This window comes from Paramisgurnus dabryanus, chromosome 13, assembly GCF_030506205.2.
Source record: "Paramisgurnus dabryanus chromosome 13, PD_genome_1.1, whole genome shotgun sequence".
NCBI classification, from domain to species: domain Eukaryota; kingdom Metazoa; phylum Chordata; class Actinopteri; order Cypriniformes; family Cobitidae; genus Paramisgurnus; species Paramisgurnus dabryanus.
In genome coordinates this window covers 18,008,200-18,027,300 of record NC_133349.1, presented here as the reverse complement: position 1 = coordinate 18,027,300, position 19,101 = coordinate 18,008,200, and the positions used below count along the sequence as shown (strand labels likewise).

Below are 19,101 nucleotides of genomic sequence, written 5' to 3'. Positions count from 1 at the left end.
CTTGATATAATGGGTATGTTGTTATAACAAAGTAAGCGTCCGGAGCAGAAAAAGTGCAAGCCTGCATGATCATATCACCGTATTATTAACTGCCATGCGAGCCACAAATTAAAGCTTGCCGAGGTGCATGTGGCTCGCGAGCTGCGCAATGAGTAACACTGTCCTCTGGCGACTACCGTAGCTTCTCTATGTGTTTCGAAAGAGAGGGGTGAGCTGTGAAATGAGCCATTGTTTGCAAATTCACAATCTCGCAGCTAAATGTTGCTAACAATTACACACAGCACCTTTCATTTTCATACCCTTTTCCCAATTTAGATTTCATCATCTTTGCTGCTCATTTGCGCAAGTGACAGTTTTCCTGTGACTGTCGCTGGGGAAATTTGTATATTTCATTTCTTCAACGTCCTTTTTCAGAGTGATATTTTTTCAGTTTTCTTGAAATTTATTTGTTGACTCAAGCAAACTGATCTCTTGCTGTGTGACAAGCAGTAATATTGTATGTGACATATGGTAGAAGCAGTGTGACTTGAATAACAGGGCTCCAAAATAGAGAAACCTGCACCAAGCATGGTGGCGTCATCCCTCTAGCAAAAACCTCATTGCTAAAATTATTAGTAATTTTTCATTGAAAAATATTCTCATTTGTTCATTAAACTGGCAACATTTTTTCAGTACTGTTTTTTCTGGGGATTGAAGCGTGACCTTACCATTGTTAGTGCCATGCTCTACCAATTGAGCTATATTGGAACACTGTAGCCCCACACAAGGCCGTAGCCAGGATTTTTCAAATACCGAGGACATTTTTTTTATTATTTACATTTTTTCCATATTACAGAATAATAATAAACATGTCCAAACTACGACATAGCACAAATGTAACTGTGTCTGTGAGAATTTTGTTGGTGACTAAAAGCATCCAAAATAAATCAATCGTTACATTTCATCATCTGAAGTGCAAGTCACCCTTTGCCTAGAAACTGCAAAACTGTGTCATTTTTTCAAGAAGCTTCTTAAATTTTCAATTTAGGATGAATTTTTAAGAGTATAGAAGGACTTTATATATAATATGGGCTCTTAGTGGCTGCTTTTTCTTTAATATTCAGTGTAAGTCATCTATTTCAAAAAATATATTTTTTGGTTTCTAATAACAAAAATTATTCTGTTTGGCACTGCTATATTTTGTCTACAAAAGTAATTTCAAGCATTTAACCATAAGCCTTCAGATTTAATGATTTTTAAGAGAATAGTTAACATTTTAGTTAAGTGACCTTAAACTTTTGAGCAGTAGTGTAGGTTTTAATCTCATTGGTAGCCGTATTGCATCCCATATTGTAGGCTATTTGCTGCATAACCTTTAACTTTCTCATCTTCCCTCCTTCTCTGCTCATCTTTTGCTGGCTTTCCAAATGATAGTTAAGTTTGTTACAGCCTTTTCATTTTTATTTGCTTTATTAGATTAGAATAACAGACGTGGAGAGACTCTTTCTTACGTTGCATGTTACATAAACATTCTTGCCTTTCTTGCATACTATTCTTGTATAGAAGCAGTGCTTATTATACTTTGTGTTTGCGACCGCTACCTTTGAGCTTGTTGTACTTGCCATCGCTCTGTCGTTGCGGGTGTGAGGGACTCGGGCGGACTGCACGTGAGGACCGGGATGTCTGTTAGTGTCTAGCAGCAGCAGAACCCACTGCTCGTTGAGTGTAGAGAATGATACTCTCGTGTCAGTCTCCAACCACGACAGAAAAGATTAGATTTGTCCTTTTTCGCTTTTTTTAAGTTGCTAAATCTAGCGACAAAGTCATCAACAAGTTGGCAACACGGCACTGCTCGGACTGTGCATGTACATAGTGTATGAGCTATTCCTGCTTCTGGTTGGCTAACGATGGAAATTCAGCCAATCATCATTGATTATGTGGTTGTCCCACCCCCTCTAACATAAACAGGCCAATCATCATAAGTTATGTGTTTCCCACTCCTCAACACACAAAAACATTGCCTGTCCGATGAGAGTTTACTCGCTTCAGTGAGATTAATTATACTAATGCGCAGCATTTTAATGGAAATTACGTTTATATATAACGCCGTTATTTCCATCACTGCACGTGATGGTCCGTAGATGCATGGATTGTCTCGTCGGCTATTTTCACATTAAAATGAAACGAAACTTCAAGAAAAAATTCCCTAGGACATGACCTCGGTGTCCTCAATGGTAGCTACGGCCATGGCCCCACAGCATCACCAAAGTCAGCTTCTCCTGAAAGTCTTACTGTGAATTAGAAAATAGGTTTGCAATATTGCAATGAACTGAATGAAACATTTTTATTATTGTTATTAATACAATTATTACGACTGGGTATTGATTCAGATGTCGATTCGATTTCGATTCACAATCTTCCGATTCTCGGCTCAATTTTTCAGTCAATGAATATAGATTATAGAATATTATATTATATTATAATATTAATTAGAATATAGACTGAATGAATGAATGACATGTTCGCCTCTCGCTCCTTGGTAACATCGTGCAGGGCAAAAATTAAGGGTGACATCTTGTGGAGAAGACTAGTAATTAGATTAACGTTCATCTTACGTTCAATGTTTGCGGAAATAAAATTGGAAACAAATCGATTCGTGGCCTTTGAGAATCGATTTTGAATCGAACACAAAAAAAAACTGTTTAATCAAAATCTATTTTTTTTGCCCAGCCCTAAAAATTATTATTTTTAGTATTGTTTTAGTATAGTGGCCATTATTGCTTGTTGTTTTATAAAATTAATTTCTCATTTCTGTTTAGGAGCAATGAGACAAAGAACAAACATAGACATAGAAAATCGAGGGAAATAAAGTTGGTTCTTTAGCATTGGAGAGATTGCAAGGAGATAAAGCACAAGACAAAGGCTTTAGCAAATATCTCCCAGACTGCCTCCAGTCAGATAGAGAGCACCACTAATAACAGTTGTTGCCATCGCTCTATGTTGGAGGGATGTGTGTGGAAGTGGATGTTATTAAGCATTCCCATCGCATTCAAGAGTAACCTGCTATAAAGCTAATGTATCTGTGATTTATATTCGTGTGTCCTTGTTTAAGTGGCTCCCTCGTGTTCCCTCGCATCAATGCCTGAACATCTTTTTCCCCGACTGTACAAATAATGCTGTCTGCAGCCGACATTTTGGCTCGAGAACAAGTGTCTTTCACATGATGCAATGGCACTGAATAGGAAATTCCCATTTAGCTCATGCGATACAACATCAAGTGTTCCCTGCTCTGATGTTTGCCTATCTTTGTCTGTTTTCCTCCTCCATCTCAAAGCAAAATGAGTAGCCACCCCCACTCACTGTACCAGCATGTCATAAATCATATTTAAACAACTACACCTCCGCTGAGGATGTGGGACCGAAGTGTGGCTTGCTAAGAGGCCATGCGAGGACAATGCAGCATTGTTAAGATTTAGTTCGAATTTGACTCTCTTAGAAACGACACCCTGATAGTTAAAAAATTAAATGCTTCCTACTTTTGATTTGCTCAAACAAACTGTTGATTTTCTGTAACGCATCTACTTTTCAGGGATTCGTATTGTAATGAATCAATTATACAGAGGATCTGAAGCATGCATATTGCATGTTATGTGGTATAATAGTATTTGGTTGTACAATAATGCACTACTGCCCCCTTTATGCCCGACAGTTTTGTCTTAACCTGCCACTGAGTTGCATTAAGCACAATGCCTCTGGCAATACTTTACCTCACGTGTTGAAAATATAAACTATGTACTGTAATAACTGTGCGAACGCGTTATTGTCGATATTCGGCACCAGGCGAGCGGCGTGGCATGCTGGGAGAGAGTAATCTGATGAGGCGTACCCACAGATTTATTAAGAGAAGATTGCGGCAAACACACGGAGGAATATTTTCCATCACTTTATCTTCTCGCTAGCCTGATGCTCTTTGCCTTCTCACCCTGTTTGAGATTCTGACCCTCCCCCTTCGCTTTCCTCTCCTTCCTAGTCTCGGCTCGCGTCTCCTTTCCCCTTTGCCCCCTCCCTGCTCCCACTGTCTCGCACATACTTTCTCTCTTCCACACACACACACACACACACACACACGGAGAAAGGGAGGCGTGCGAACGCACAGACTGCAAAAGATGGGGGGCAGGGGGAGTAACAGAGACACGATGCCTGAAAAAAATGTGAGCGAGGGAAAGCGAGAGAGAGAGAGAGGTGGAAGAGAATAGGGATGTCATAGGCTGGGGAGGGATTGAGAGATTGAGGATGAGAGTTTGAGATTGGGTACCAGGGATGTGACTGCTTGAGATGCTGAGATGAGACAGAAAGGATGGAAGAGACGGTTTGTGCTGGTCAGCGAGAGAAGAGAAAGGCAATGGATGTAAATGTGTGTTTGCACAGATGTGTGTGTGTGTTTCTGTCTGAATGAGATGAGACACAGTCTGAGGTGCATGTGGTGTTGCAGACTACGGGATTGTTTTAGGGGAGGTTGGTTGTGTGCTACCTATTGGATCACAGTACCTGCCACTGTGCTCATTGTCTGTCTGTCTGTCTGGCTTGCTGTCTGATCGGAAAGAGATGGCCAGACACTTAGCTGAGATATACAGAAACAATGACTTTGGGTGATTTTTATTTATATATATATATATTTTAGGCTTTTTCTTTTTGTATCAGAGTCACACACTTGCATTTCCACAAGCCTTATGTCTCATAGTATGTTAGCTTAGTTTTTAAGAGACTTATAAATCAGTTTTTATCGCCCAAAGGTTGATATTCATCCAAGCCTGCGTTTTCCAGATGCAAGACCAGCGATAAGGTAGTACTTTCTCTGCATCACTTCTTAACATTTTTCCATATAGATGGAGTGTTTTGGGGCTGAGCACAGACATTTTTGCCATTGCCGGTTTATTGTAGTGCATGTGTGCACACCTGTGCATCTGCTGAATATTGGACTGGGGTGTCAGTGTCGTATGCAAGAGCGATGAATAATTTTTTGATAAGGTTGTGTGATGTTTTGTACTATTGTTGCTGCTTTGTTTTATTTAAAACAGATGTCTGTTTTTTATTTATTTTTGTACAATATATTAAAAAGAGCTGTGGGTCTAAATACCGCTGCAGTCATTTTCTCTTTCCATTATCTCTATTTTTTTTATTCTCATGGTACAGGTATTTGCGAAATCTATAACCTGTCTGCAATATTGCATATCTACTGCGACCAACCTACCGATAACGTATCTATCACAGTGTGTCAGCGCTTTGATTTTTGTGTGTTTAACTGTAAATTTTTATCATTATTATTATTATTATTTTAAATATGTGCATTGTTTTTTGATGGGGGTATGAAGCTTTTTACCAGTTTTGTGTCTCACTCAGTCACTGTGTCAGTTGTACCAACTGTCTACCAAGTAGGGGCGCTATTGCACCATTTTACCATCTCTACGTTTCCATTTTTAGTTAGTGTTTCATGCAAGCAGAATGTATTTAACACTGAAGTGTTTAACACATAAACAGATTCACACTACTAAAATGTTTAGCATTGGATATTTTCATATTTTTCTTTATTTTACCCTTACAGGTTTCAAATCTGGCCATTTTGAAGTGATGTGGATTACTTCCAGATGCTGTTCTGTAGGTATTCCATTTTTCCCTGTCCTTATTTTACCTGCTGACAGTTGAAACCACTGTTATTTGTGTTGTTTTGCATTTGTAATATCTTCCTGGCTTTTTAAAACTCTAAATTATTATGGATCAAGAATTTTAATATTATAGAAACACATCTCTATTTCTGGAGTCAGCAAATAAATGTTGAATCTTCCAAAAGTAAAGCTTCTTTAGCAGATGAGGTTTTACTGAGGCTGCTGGTACAATCATGCAGTGGATCATGCACGTCTGCATGTGAAAGCTTACAACCTCTGCGGTAAAACAGTGCAGTAAAAGTACCCATCAGCAACACCCAACGGGTTTATTATGACTGACACAACACGGTTTGGTGCAAAGATTGTGTTTACTGCTCTGTGCACTTGACAGCCTGAATGAAGCAAGTGTGAAAATCTGACTGAATATGAACAGCGCATTGCAGCCTATGCTCATTTTTTCGAGGTGGTTTTAATGTGATGTTGTGAAGCAGACTGCAAAAAGAAACTGATGTGTCTGAAAGCATGACAGAAGATGTAATTATGTATATATTTTGTTCCAGCAACATGGTCCTATTTTTGAAGTATGTCTCTTTGTCCCTGAGACCCTTAACCTGTGAGGTCAAACTAGGTCACAGGTGAGGTGCTCAGGAACAGGGCTTCATACACTTTCACCTTCAACGCTAAGAAAAAGAAACATTTTGTTTTGTTTAAATGGATTAAAGAAGTTTTAGCAGTTATGTATTTCTATTTTATTTTTGACTCGTTTACTAGATTTTTCTTTACCCTTGTAGGGGACACACCCTATTGGCTGTCTTTGTGTTCTTGACAAAGAAATGATCCAATAAGAGGACAGCTAAGGGTAGTGACCCCATAATATTATCATCACTGGTACTTTCATTCGAAAGCAAGATGGACATATGATTAGACATGGTGTTGGTATATTGATGTTACAATTTAACATCTTCTTTTACTCTTCCTGTGAGTGAGCATCAATGAAGTTTCAATTTTTCTGTCTGTCAATAGCTTATATATTTTTGTGCACATTTTCACATCACCAACCTAAAATGAAATGGTATATGGTGTTTGCTGTTAGTTTTATATGTTAATGCATTACTCAAATCCCATACGTTTATGTCATTTGTTCACGCTAACATATGGTCCTCTATATAAAATACTAAATGAATGACATCATAACGTCTCTCAAAAAATGTGTCTTGTCACTGTTAATAACGCCAAAGCGATGTTGAAAAGCGAAATCTCGTGCAAATAAAAAATATGAACTTCCTGTCAGAAAACGATGTGTAGCATTAGCATCTTGGTGCGGTTGCAATGCTACCTGTCTTCTGATTTTTTTTCTTTGATACGCCAGTTAACTGACTGCGTTCTAGCAGGCCTGCGGTGTGGCTCCTACTCACTATTGATTGTCTTGTCTTTGCAGAGACAGATGAATGCATTAGTACCCAAGTCGCCCCTGCCACTGGAAATATATTAACTTCATGTATTAGGCACCCTGTCTCGTTACCATGGCGACACTTTCGAAAAGACAGGGAAGGGAGGTGGAGGCAGAAGAGGGGGTTTTGGGGTGATGGAATGGGGGAGGGGTGTTTGAGATGGGATGCAATGAGCTTGTGGACTTGATTGGTAATCCTTCTATTACACACACACACACACACTGCCTGTGCTGTGTATCTTCCCATATAATGCTCTATTAGGTCTCCTTTTAAAATATGTGTGTTTGCACTCTTACATTTATCAGTTTAAGTGGCAATTATGTTTGTTCTCATGTCTTCTTATTACATCCATTGTTTCGGTATTGCATTTTGTCTTTATTTCCTTCTTGATCATCACATGCACGATATCTTTTCCTTTCTCTTTGTTCCAGTCAATTTAGATCATATGCAATATCACTGTACCCCACCATCACCATTAAAAGCCATATTCACACACATCTTTCACTCCTGTTTGCCCCACTCCCTTTCTCTCACTCGTTTTTTCTCTGTCTCTCTCGCACACACACACAAACTCACACCTCTTTGCAGCAAAAAGGCACATAATGGGAAAAATAATAAGGTTGAAAAGACAATGGGGAAGAAAGAGGAATTAAAAGTGGGAGTTAAGAACATGCATGTTTAACATAATTGGTTTTAACATGGTATTGTCATCATCTTTTCTTCATTGTTAAACATACATTACACACCTGCATTCTTACCCTCTATGTGTTCATTTGATGACGATGTCATTATGATGTCATCATACTGTAGAACTTTCTGATGTTTCTCAGAATCTCTTCAAGCTGAATTTATTCAAGAATAGTACTGTAAAATGTTTGTGTTGAAACTGGTATTTTTTAGCTCTGCTATTAGCACAGCTTTGAGTTGTTATCAGTGCTTTATCGATGTCGACGACAGTCTTCGTTTGTGTTGGGGCCACATTCTTACCAAATACAATACAAGGAATGTGGATTCTTGTTTCAAAACACTGGATCGAATATTCAACAATGAACCTAAAATAATTGAGGCGGGGAAAGTGGGTGAGCGATACCACCATTAATATGTATTAGAATGTTCATTGTAAAACTAAATATAATGTGTTATTAAATAATACACATTTTATTTGTATTATTATTTATAAATGCCATATATTGTTCTCTATTTTATTTTATTTTATTTTATTTATCATTTTTTGTGGCGTAGGGAGAGGGTTTGACTTGATGCTGAGGAATATCTTGCTGGCTGAAATTATGCCTATAGTGGAAGAATTTGACCAGGAGACAAATGAAGGTAATGGATGCATCTTATCATAAATCTTCAACAAGTACCAGCTGTATGCGCTCTTGAGGCCAAACCTGTTATAATCAGTTAACTTATATCAGTGAACTTCAACAGTACTGAGATTACAAAAGAAAAATTAGCCTAAAGATTTCTGCTTTCTTACACAATGTGTGCTGTATTGATTAACGTGTCAAGCAATTACTTAATATACCCCCAGCCAGAAATAGATTGGATTGGCAGGTTATAAAACTGTTCCGATTCAGATTTTTTATAGGTTAATTTTAAATAGTTAACCTTATTTGTTAGTTCCTTTCCTGATAAAGTGTTTTGAGGAGCATCTTTTCATTACTGTTTTATAAGAAAATGACAGAAAGCAGAGGTTGATGTGAAGCATCATGAAAAGTGCCTGATAGAAAGGGACAAATCATCTTTTAAATGTACACCTTTGGTGTAGTTGAGATAAATGGGTCTATTTTTCTCTCCCTCTTCATTTTCAGACACTGTGTATGAGTTCAGATTACAGGCAGCAGCAAATAATTTCATTGCTGAGGCTTCAAAGCTGCCTAGAGGTGAGACTTACATCATCACTTTAATTTTTTTAAGGTATAGCATAAACACTGCTCTTAATTTTTCTTCTTTAGCAGTGAGGTTCTCACTTTTCCCACAAGTTTGTTTTATCACAATTTCCTAATTTTCCTTCATTGCAATTTTTCAGCATCCATCCAGCTCTGTAATAAAGACTACTAAATCTGCTTTTTAATCTCATAACTGGTGCACATGGACATTATTGCCTGATCTGTCTAACAGTCTTTTCTGCCCTTTCTTCCAGCCTCTGGATGTTTCCCCCCCTGTGGTGAGTGATAGTTTTTCATCAATGCTCTCATATGACCCTCCTGAATTAGTCTTGATGAACTGTCTTATCACATAATATGTAATGTCGGTGCTTCAAAACCTTTCCCTCCTGAAAAATGCATTAGAGAAATTAAAGAGTTACAAGTTCTTTAGATCAGGGGTTTCCTAAACTTTTTGCGGCCTGTGACTTCTTACAGGGTAGATAAATGTCCAAGGACCCCCATCAAATTCATTCGGACTCAACAGTTATACATTTTAAAGGGCACCTATTGTCCGATTCACATATTTACATTTCCTTTGGTGTGTAAGTGTGTATTAGTACATGTTAACAATATGCAAAAGGTACATACCCCAAAATAAACCATGATGTGAGTTTTCGTTTACATCTCTTTTCTTGGACTACAACAAACACATGGATTGTAGGCAACAGTTTACTTCCTGGGATTGGTGATGTAGAGAAGACCGACATTATCATAATTCATCCTGCTTGAGGCTCATCCTGTTAGTTAACTCTTGTTAGCATTGCATTGTGAGCGAATCTTCAAACTACATAGTATGGAGCGTCACCTTTCCGGCTGACGTCAGAGGTGTTCAGGCCAATCACAACGTACAGATTAGCTGGCCAATCAGGGATACAGCGCTTTTCAAATCGATTAGTTTTGTACAAAATCAGTGCTATTCAAAAAGAGAGTAAAATTTGGAGCTACAAAAATTTACGGAATGTGGAAAATAATGTGTTTTTGAACCATAAACCACGCAAACATATTGTATTAAACCAAATACACAATATAACATGGTTTATTAGCAATGAAATAAGTGCTCTTTAAATTATCTTAAAAACTTTCAGAAAATGTACAGTAGAAAGACTAACATGGTTCTTAGATCTAAATATCCCCAATACGACAGTTATATAATTTATTAAAATTAATTTCACAGGCCCACTGGCTTCGCATTGAGGACCACCAGGGGTCCCCAGACTCCAAGTTTGAGAACCCCTGCCTTAGACCAATATAATTTTTCAAGGGAGCCAAAGGTTCTCTAAATATTTCAGCTACTGTGGTGACCTAAAACTTTATGATGCCAAGGACCCCCATATATGTTAAATCAGGGGTTTAACTTTTTGTTTTACTTATTGATTTTATTTTATTTTACATGTTGATATGTTTTATCATTGCTTAAAATGTTAACATACATAAAAGAAGCCAAGCTAATACAAAAAATACGTAATAAATACATGTTACAATTGAAACTATTAATATAATGTGCTTTTGCGGGCACTTCAAAGACTCTGTGTGGGCACCATGTTGGAGACCACTGTGCTAAACCTTTTGTGAGGGACCCCCTTCCTAAAATATGTCTGTCTATATAGTTTGTTTAAAGAAACATTTAAGCTATGTTAGATAAATAGTAATTGTGATATTATAGGACATTTTCAATTCAGATTTTATTGTACTGCAGCAGCTTTCCCAATAAGTCAGCAGCTTTACAAAGAATACTGCCTTACAAACCCCAGTGAGTAAGATAAATGGCACTATAGTGAAAAAAAATGAAAACAAACATTAACAATTTTGCAAATGTATGTAAGGAGCGATGAACACTTTAAACAGTTATAATAATGTTCATTTGACGTTTTTTCTTTGTCTTTCTCCAGTTCTTTTCTCTGAAATTTTATGTGGACCCCTTAGAACCTTCTGGGAGCAACCTGTTACTTTCATTTAGTTTTACATTGTAGAAAATAATATACAAGCCCTTGTATACACTTATTTTAAAATGAATTTAGGCACACATGATTATGATTAACCAAAATCATATTGACACATAAATTGGATAAAATGTTTTGTTTAGGTTTCCAGGAGCAAGGTGCCGTTTATAACTGCATGACCTGTCAGTATGATTCCTGTGAGTTCCCGCTAGACTGCCCCGGTGAGTTGATGGCTTTCTTCAAAAGTGTGCAATCTTGTCTCAGTCTACTACTGCATGATATGTAATTCTTTGCACCGCCGCCCACCCGCCCACTCCACACTTGACATGATGGATATGTTATAGCTCGACCTGACAAAACTGTCTCTGTAATTATGTAACAGCATTAACACAGCACAAACATCTATTTGTAGCTTTTAACATTATAAAATGTACTTATGAGCTAGGCAGAGTTGTTAAACGAAACTTAGGGCCTTGACACACTTTCACACATAATATCATTTTGCACAAATAGCCCTTTGGGTCACCTAAGATGGCAGGCCAGCTCCCACACACTGTGGTATTCATTTTCGCACTGCACAGCTACAATTACAGCTCAGCATATCACTTCCTTTACTGCTCTCCCCAGAGGCTCTGTTTAAATATTATAATTAGGGGAATGGTGGGCAGAAAGCACTGCCCCTGTTCTTCTGTTGACAAAAGGCATTCAATTGCAAGGTGAAGTGTTACACATCTGCTTTGTGTGTGATGTGTGCGCTTTTTCAGTGAAAGAAATCAAAATAGAGGAGAACAACAGGACTGAGATGTGGTGTAAGGTTCCATTCCTCTTGCCCACAGACGCAGAGATAGTCTGGAGATATTCTGTGGTAAGGAAAAACAGGATAAAGGATTGTACTTTTGAGGTGAAATTACTAGCAAACAAGCAATATGAATCGATTTGAAATATAATATATTTATCCAACCGTGCATTTGACAGTATGTGAATGTTAAATTTGAGCTTAGTTAGGGCCTGATTTTAATCAGCCATTATATTAAAGGGGACATATCATGAAAATCTGACTTTTTTCCATGTTTAATTGCTATAATTGGGACCCATTAACTTAGTTTTGGTAAACCATTCTCTGCAAGCATGTGAAAAAGAAGGTCATTGAAATTTGGCTCCCCTTGTGATGTCAGAAGGGGATAATACCGCCCCTTAATCGGCACTATCCAAACACGGCACTGGCATTTAGTGCAGATCAGCTCATTTGCATTTATAAGGACACACCCAAAAATGGCACATTTTTCCTCACACCTACAAAGTAGCAATTTTATCATGTTTTAATCAATGATCTATATGAAATTTTAAGCTAGAACTTCACATACTCTGTGGACACCAAAGATTTATTTGACATTTTAAAAAAGTCTTGTGAAATGTCCCCTTTAAGGTGCACGTTCCTAGCAAAAATGCAGTCAGACCAAATTTGAGTTTATTATTAGAGCATGCTAATAATCCCTGTACTTGCTGAACTGAACATACAGAAGAATACCGTGTTGATGGACCATTTCAAAGAGGTAACGGTTGGTGTGGATCCTGTTTACTTCATCCCCTCTGCTCGCCTGGAGCACTCGGGCACCTACCAGTGTGAAATATTTTCACAGGAGCATTCTCTCGTACGCATCTACTACTACCTCACAGGTGACCACCATGCGCCTCCATTACAACCTCTGTGGCACCATCAAGATATTTGTAAACATTTAAGAGATGTTTTACGAAATTTCTCTGTTTCCACCACAGTGGTCCCTCTGACACAGTTAAGTCATGCAGAACTACAGGATGTCTTTGACAATGCTCTCCTCCCAGGAGGCCAGTTCCCTCACCGCTCCCCTACTGTCCCATTCACCTTGTGGCTGCCTAGCCTTGAGCTTCTGACCACCTGTTTGACTGCAGTACTGCTGCTGGTCTTCCTTAGTCTAGGGTAATAATACTTATGTAATAACAATGAATAATATTAAAGTAATTAGTGCTAATGTATTTCATTAAATTAAGGATTTAATTGTAATATTTCAGCATTTCTAAAAGTAAAAATGTATATGTATCGTATTAATTACATTTGTGTTTGCCTCAGTTTATAGTATGGAAATAATCAGACCATAATCTTATTATTTCTTTGGTCTGTATATAGCCTTTGAATTGTTTTTCTTTCCATAGGGTGCTGTTTTGGCTGTCCTGTGTAAGAAAGACCAGTAACTATGATCCAGAGCAAGACAAAGAATACACAGAAAGGGAGGTTTATTTAATTCACTACTAAACTTGAGCGACATCCACATGAGGTAAACAATAAAATATTAAGTGCCAATGAAATGTGTTCCTGTGCTTATTTGGTAGAGCATTTCTAACAGTCCAAAGGTTGTGGGGTCTGGCAGGACACAACAAAAGGTACCTTCAAAGTGGCTTGTCTGTCAAATCTCGTTAATATAAACGAATGTAATGTAATGTAAACTTCACTTTATCTTGAAAAATGTATGACTTGGTAACAAAACTACAGTAAACTTTAAATTTAGTTTGATAAATGTTTAATAGAGGAAGAGAACACATGTGCTGTTGGCTGTCGCGAGTGTTTGAGTAAAGCTGTACCACTAGCTCACTTTATAAACCCTATTTTATGTTACTAAATATAGCTAGACATGACTCATTGTGTAACTCCGTTTACAGTCATTACTCAATATTTTGTTAAAATTGGGCGCGGTAATACTTTATAGCACTACAACTGAAAGAAGAAATAACATCTTATATGAAATAACTTCTATAGCTAGCGCTGGTTGATTATGACTTTGCATTGATGGTATATTATATTATTTGAAATTATTAGGCTATTTATAAAATGTATATAATACTAAATATTAAATAATGCAATATTAAAAAATAATACAATTCCTTACGAATAGTTCATTTATCCAAAACGTCCTAACTGAATTTGAACATTTGAAATTACGCAACTTTAATGACGTCAAGTAAAGGGACTCCGACAATTTCATTTCTTTCGGTGTTAAAAAAAAAAATTCTTTCAGTGTTGTTCATGCTACTGGATAAACCAACTAGCTTAAAACAAATCAACTCAAGCAGTGTTTTCACAACATCTGGTTACATACGTTGAATTGATTTATTACCAAAGGGAAAACAAATTGGGTTTGAACTTTGTATCGTCATCTGTATGGAATCTTGATTTTTGAGTATTAGAAAGCCTATGCTGTCAGACTCGTTCTTTGCAACGATTAGATCTTCATAAAAAACGTACATCCTAAAAAAGTCTACAGTACGGTCAAATAGATATTTAAAAAATGTATAGGTCTATAGCCTATTAAACTACGATCTTACAGTAATTGTTTTTAGTTGAGACAAATGTGTTATTTTATTTTATTTTATATATCTGTGCATTTTGACTGAAATGTCTCATATTTGTAGATTTTTATTAATTTATTCCATTACAAAGTACACATTTTTTTTAAGTAGAAAACTTTAGCCAAATTAGTAAAAGAATTATAAGTGAGTTATGAGAAGATAATTATAAGATATATTATGATTATTTAGATTTTCACAGATAACACCTTTTCTGGGTTGTTCCTGATGACATTCACAACTATATTCTATTGAGCCGTGTAATTAATACGAAATAAATGCGACAGCGACAGGCCTATTAGTAACCAGTGACGTAAATTGTACCATGGGGTGGGGGGTGATCCGTTTCGTTGACAGCTGAAATGTGTGCCGTTGTTATTTTTGGAACCGTTACAACAATAACCGCAGGCTAAAGTAATATGGGTGTGCCCATGCAACTATTGGGACTGATTGTGTATATTAATTAAAGTAAGTAGTTGCACGCAATTAAATTATCTAAATGTAGATATATGAATATATAGTTTAGACTTTAATGTTTTTAGTTACCTTAGTAGTACAATAAAATTGTGATCTGATTTGAGTAAAAATAAGTTAAATTCAGCAATGCTACTACTGTATTATCTACTGTATTATCTAATCATGTTAGCTCTAATTAAACTCAGAAACTGTTTTGTTAAATTTATTTAGGGTCAGTGGCATTTTTTCAATGTACATAAGTGAATTACCTTTTAAATATTTGCTAAGGTTAACGCACAACGCGTTTGCAGATTAATACTCTTTATTTGATTTCTTAGTTTAAAAAATCTTTGTTCTTGGTCGAAGATTTAGACTCATTAGATTATTTTTCTCTTTGATTCTGTGTACTAAACGAACAAAGTTTTATTGTGATTATAATTACTGATCATCACAAATCGTGATGCTTCTGCTTCGCATGTCTTTGTGCGCTTCTTTATCTTGAGCTTCTTGAGATTAACAGTAGCCTACCGAGGTCATGACTCTAACATGGAAACATCTGGGAAAACAAGACGAATGTTAATATCAATACAGAGAATCTGTTGGGTTACTGTACCACAGACACACCTGAATAGCTGGAATTACAAAGAGATATCCTTTTTTTAAATTACGCACTACGTCTAATGCGTCTAGGTTGCGCAACCAAAACTTTGCTGTGTACAATCCATGGTTGGAGAAATTAACTATGTAGTCACGACCACAGACGTAGTTTTGGTGTTGATATATATGATAATAATGCGGGAAACACCCCTGGGTTAAAATATTTTTTATTTATTCTATAATTCAAACAACTTTTTTTTTTGCTTATAGTTTGACAACATGCCCCGCTTTATTGTAGGCAATCATAGCGGAAATCAGTAGCTTTTTGTAACCAGGACTTAAAGTTTTAAAGTGGATTAAAGGAAAAAGAATATATAAAAGAATATATATAAAAAGAATATATATGCACAATGAATAAAGATGGTGTGGTACCAATAAATGTATCAAGGTACTGTACATGACTCATATTTAGTGGAGTAACCAGAAGTTCTAGTTGCTAGAGTGGTTGCTTTGTTGTGTTATGGTGTGGGAAATCAGGAATGAGAAATCTAGAAAGTGCACACAGTCTTAGTCAGAGATTTCTGTTTCCTGTTTTAATTACTTCCAGATGTTAAGTCTGTCTAGGGCTGTACTCTGACACAGGGAGTCAAATAAATGCAAACATTTGTTGAGGGTCATTTTTCCATTGGAAACCGACAAAGTTTCCACATTTCTGTCAAGTTTTATCAGGATGATGTATGCAAACTTCCTGTATCATTAGATGAGTACCAATCTTTATCAGACAAATGAAATCATGACTAAATGAAACCAAGCAGTAGTTGGAAAACCACTGAATGATGTTAGTATGACCACAGTATAGACCTGGCTTTTAAGAATGATACAGGGTTGGTCTTTTACTGGAATTTCACTTCAAATGTTTATTTTGGCAAACTGAATAATTGCGTCAGGATACGCAAAAGCCTGGTCATTTGGCATATAAAAGCTGAAGTGAATCATGTGAGAATGATGAAAGAATGCTATCATTTAGAGAAACTGATTTTATTCATATTATTCAGTATAGGCTACTCCTGTATACACTTTCATCTGTTTGTGGTGTGAGGGCATTATGATTTTACAGTGGTCTGCTGAGACAGATATTAAATTATTTGATTACATTTAACATTAGTGAAGTGAATAATTGAGTTTAAGTTGCTTCACGGTAGATTATAAAAATGTCACAATTGATTATAAAATGTTGGAAAGAAATGATTGAAAGATTCTTTGTGGAATCAAAAATGGTTTACTATGGCATCATGTGAAGGACCTTTCAAGCACCCAACCAGACAATATACAAAATATAAAAGAAAAGTTTAATGAAAAGGGTGTGTTGTTGTTCCTATTCAAGAAGATTGCTATAAATATAATGATTTGTTAAGGTTAATACAGGTAATGACGCTCATTAAAAACCTTTATGATAACCCATACAATTATAGTAATCTGATGCTCACAATAAAACACTGAACGTCAATTTACCTCTTTGACACACTCCAAATACAAAGTACCCTAAAAAACTTGCTACTGTATAACTAATAGAGCTTTAATTATTTAATGGATCTTAACACACAAGTGGTAAATTTGAAAAACAAGAGACTTTAACTTGACAAAACCATGTATTTCTATATGGGAGATATTTTATATGGACGAAAAGATGCAGCAGAAGTGTAATGACAGATAGATAGATTGTTTAACAACATACAGTGGTCAAGTCCTTTTGTGTAAAGTGTTTTTATCTTTCTTGTTAAAGAAAATCAATTCTATATGCTTTTAAAACACATTGTAGATTACAGAAATAACAGTTTGAACACCTAATCCCAACAAATCAGAAATGATAAATTGCTCTTGCTCTTTGGTCTCAAATGTTTAAACACACACATTGTATAACTTAAAACACACATAAATGACTTGTGTATTTGCAGGTCATATCATAGGAATGGTTTAAAAACGGCTTTTGAGAATTATTTACCAAACCTTCCCATGATAATTAGTAAGGGGGTCACTGATTACATCATTGCTTCATACATTGTAAAAAGGTTTTGTAGCTCCACCCACATTAATGCAAATATTTGCTGATGTCATCAGTGGATGAGAACTGACCCATCAGTTTCAATGTTTATTGTGCTGCGCTATAAATTAAAATAAATATACCAAACAATAACATCCTAATTTGTAAGTGGTACTTTATGTAATATATTTCACAATGTAAAAACGCCAATCACAGCCACATTATATTATTTTGTACCTTAATAGATTGGAAATACCAATAATTAGTGTTTTTCTGTCCTTCTTTATAGAAGCTAATGATTATCTGGAACAGTATTGTAAAGTAAGGAGCATGGTAGTAACTTTTTTACAATATTGTTTTTAGATAATCATTAGCTCCTATGGAAGGACACAGCACCATTCGTGACCCTGGACCAGAAAACCAGTCATAAGTCGCACAGGAATATTTGTAGCAATAGCCAACAATACATTGTATGGGTCAAAATTATTATTTTTTATGCAAAAGAATCCGCAAGGAATGTTCCAAGAAGATATTTTGTAAATTTCCTACCGTAAATATATAAAACATGTATTTATCAATAATATGCGTTGCTAAGGACTTCATTTGGACACTTTAAAGGCGACTTTCTCAATATTATTATTATTATATACTTTTTGTACTTTCAGATTCCAGATTTTTTAATGCGATGATTATGGTATGAATGAGGTTTACCAAAATTATTGACAGAGAGTGACCTTTTATGTAGTGAAACATTTTGCATGTACTTGGGTTTTGCAGTGAAATGTGTTAAATAAAAATAAATTGTCTGAAGTTACATTTGTGAAAATAAGGCATTTCAATTACGGACTAATAACTTTTTCATTGCCAATAAATGTAAATTACTCAACCTAAACATAAGAACCTGATAAAACATGTCGGACACTTAGAGGGATTTGCATCTGTGCTTGTTCACACTATTGGTTTCTGGACATATTTTACTATGCTGACATGTGAATAGCTTTGGGGTGTAAACACTTGTTTTGTGACGTGTTTAACACGTTGGAAGAGAACTGACATCACACATAGAGCCGCCTGGAAAATGAGTAAACTTCCAATGCTGCTTGTAATCAGTATATCAACCAGACTAAAGTCTCAAAATCAAATTCTCAGATAATGAGAATCAAAGTTTGGTTTCAGCTATTCATTTCACATTGATTTCAATCTTTGACATGACCTTACTCAGTCAATATTAACTATATCAAGGTTATATTTTCACAGAATATTATTTATGTAGAATGATTTTATGTAGAAAACAGTAAATCACAGCTTAGTATTCACAAGTGGTGTCACATATATTGTAAAGCAGTCAATTTTAACTTTTCAAACAAATATAATTTTTGTATTGAATATGATTTTTAATAATTAACCTCTTGTTATTGGTGTCCACCTTTAGTTGCCTTTGGTAACAATGTACACATGGTACAACACCAAAACAAATCTTCATAAAACAGAAGCAATTAGCACAAAACAACATCCACCTCCCTGTGATTCAGTCTGCGTTTACACATGACCAGATTCATTTAATCACATGCAAAGGTACATTTTTTACTTGCCATTCATTCTGTATGCCAAAGGTCAATAATAAGTGATCCTAACTTATTTGAGTACTGTTATCCTACAGTA

At 36.0% G+C, this 19,101-nt stretch overlaps 1 protein-coding gene across 13 annotated transcripts in view; it reads left to right on the top strand.

The window, feature by feature from the left end:
• The window catches only part of spaca6 (sperm acrosome associated 6), a 33,478-nt gene extending 20,098 nt beyond the window's left edge, over positions 1–13,380 (top strand). The window contains exons 1-11 of one of the 13 annotated variants that reach the window (XM_065260958.2): positions 4,130–4,358; positions 4,773–4,822; positions 5,582–5,638; positions 8,336–8,422; positions 8,911–8,982; positions 9,243–9,266; positions 11,111–11,188; positions 11,732–11,832; positions 12,488–12,644; positions 12,744–12,924; positions 13,158–13,380. In XM_065260958.2, the coding sequence (XP_065117030.1) occupies positions 5,608–5,638; positions 8,336–8,422; positions 8,911–8,982; positions 9,243–9,266; positions 11,111–11,188; positions 11,732–11,832; positions 12,488–12,644; positions 12,744–12,924; positions 13,158–13,257 (831 nt within the window). In that variant the 5' untranslated portion in view covers positions 4,130–4,358; positions 4,773–4,822; positions 5,582–5,607 and the 3' untranslated portion in view covers positions 13,258–13,380. Of the gene's footprint in view, positions 1–4,129; positions 4,629–4,772; positions 4,823–5,581; positions 5,639–7,263; positions 8,173–8,335; positions 8,423–8,910; positions 8,983–9,242; positions 9,267–11,110; positions 11,189–11,731; positions 11,833–12,487; positions 12,645–12,743; positions 12,925–13,157 lie in introns of those variants that run through there. The other 12 variants (XM_065260956.2, XM_065260954.2, XM_065260953.2 and 9 more) reach the window with 12 other exon arrangements.
• The last annotated feature ends 5,721 nt before the right edge of the window (positions 13,381–19,101 follow it).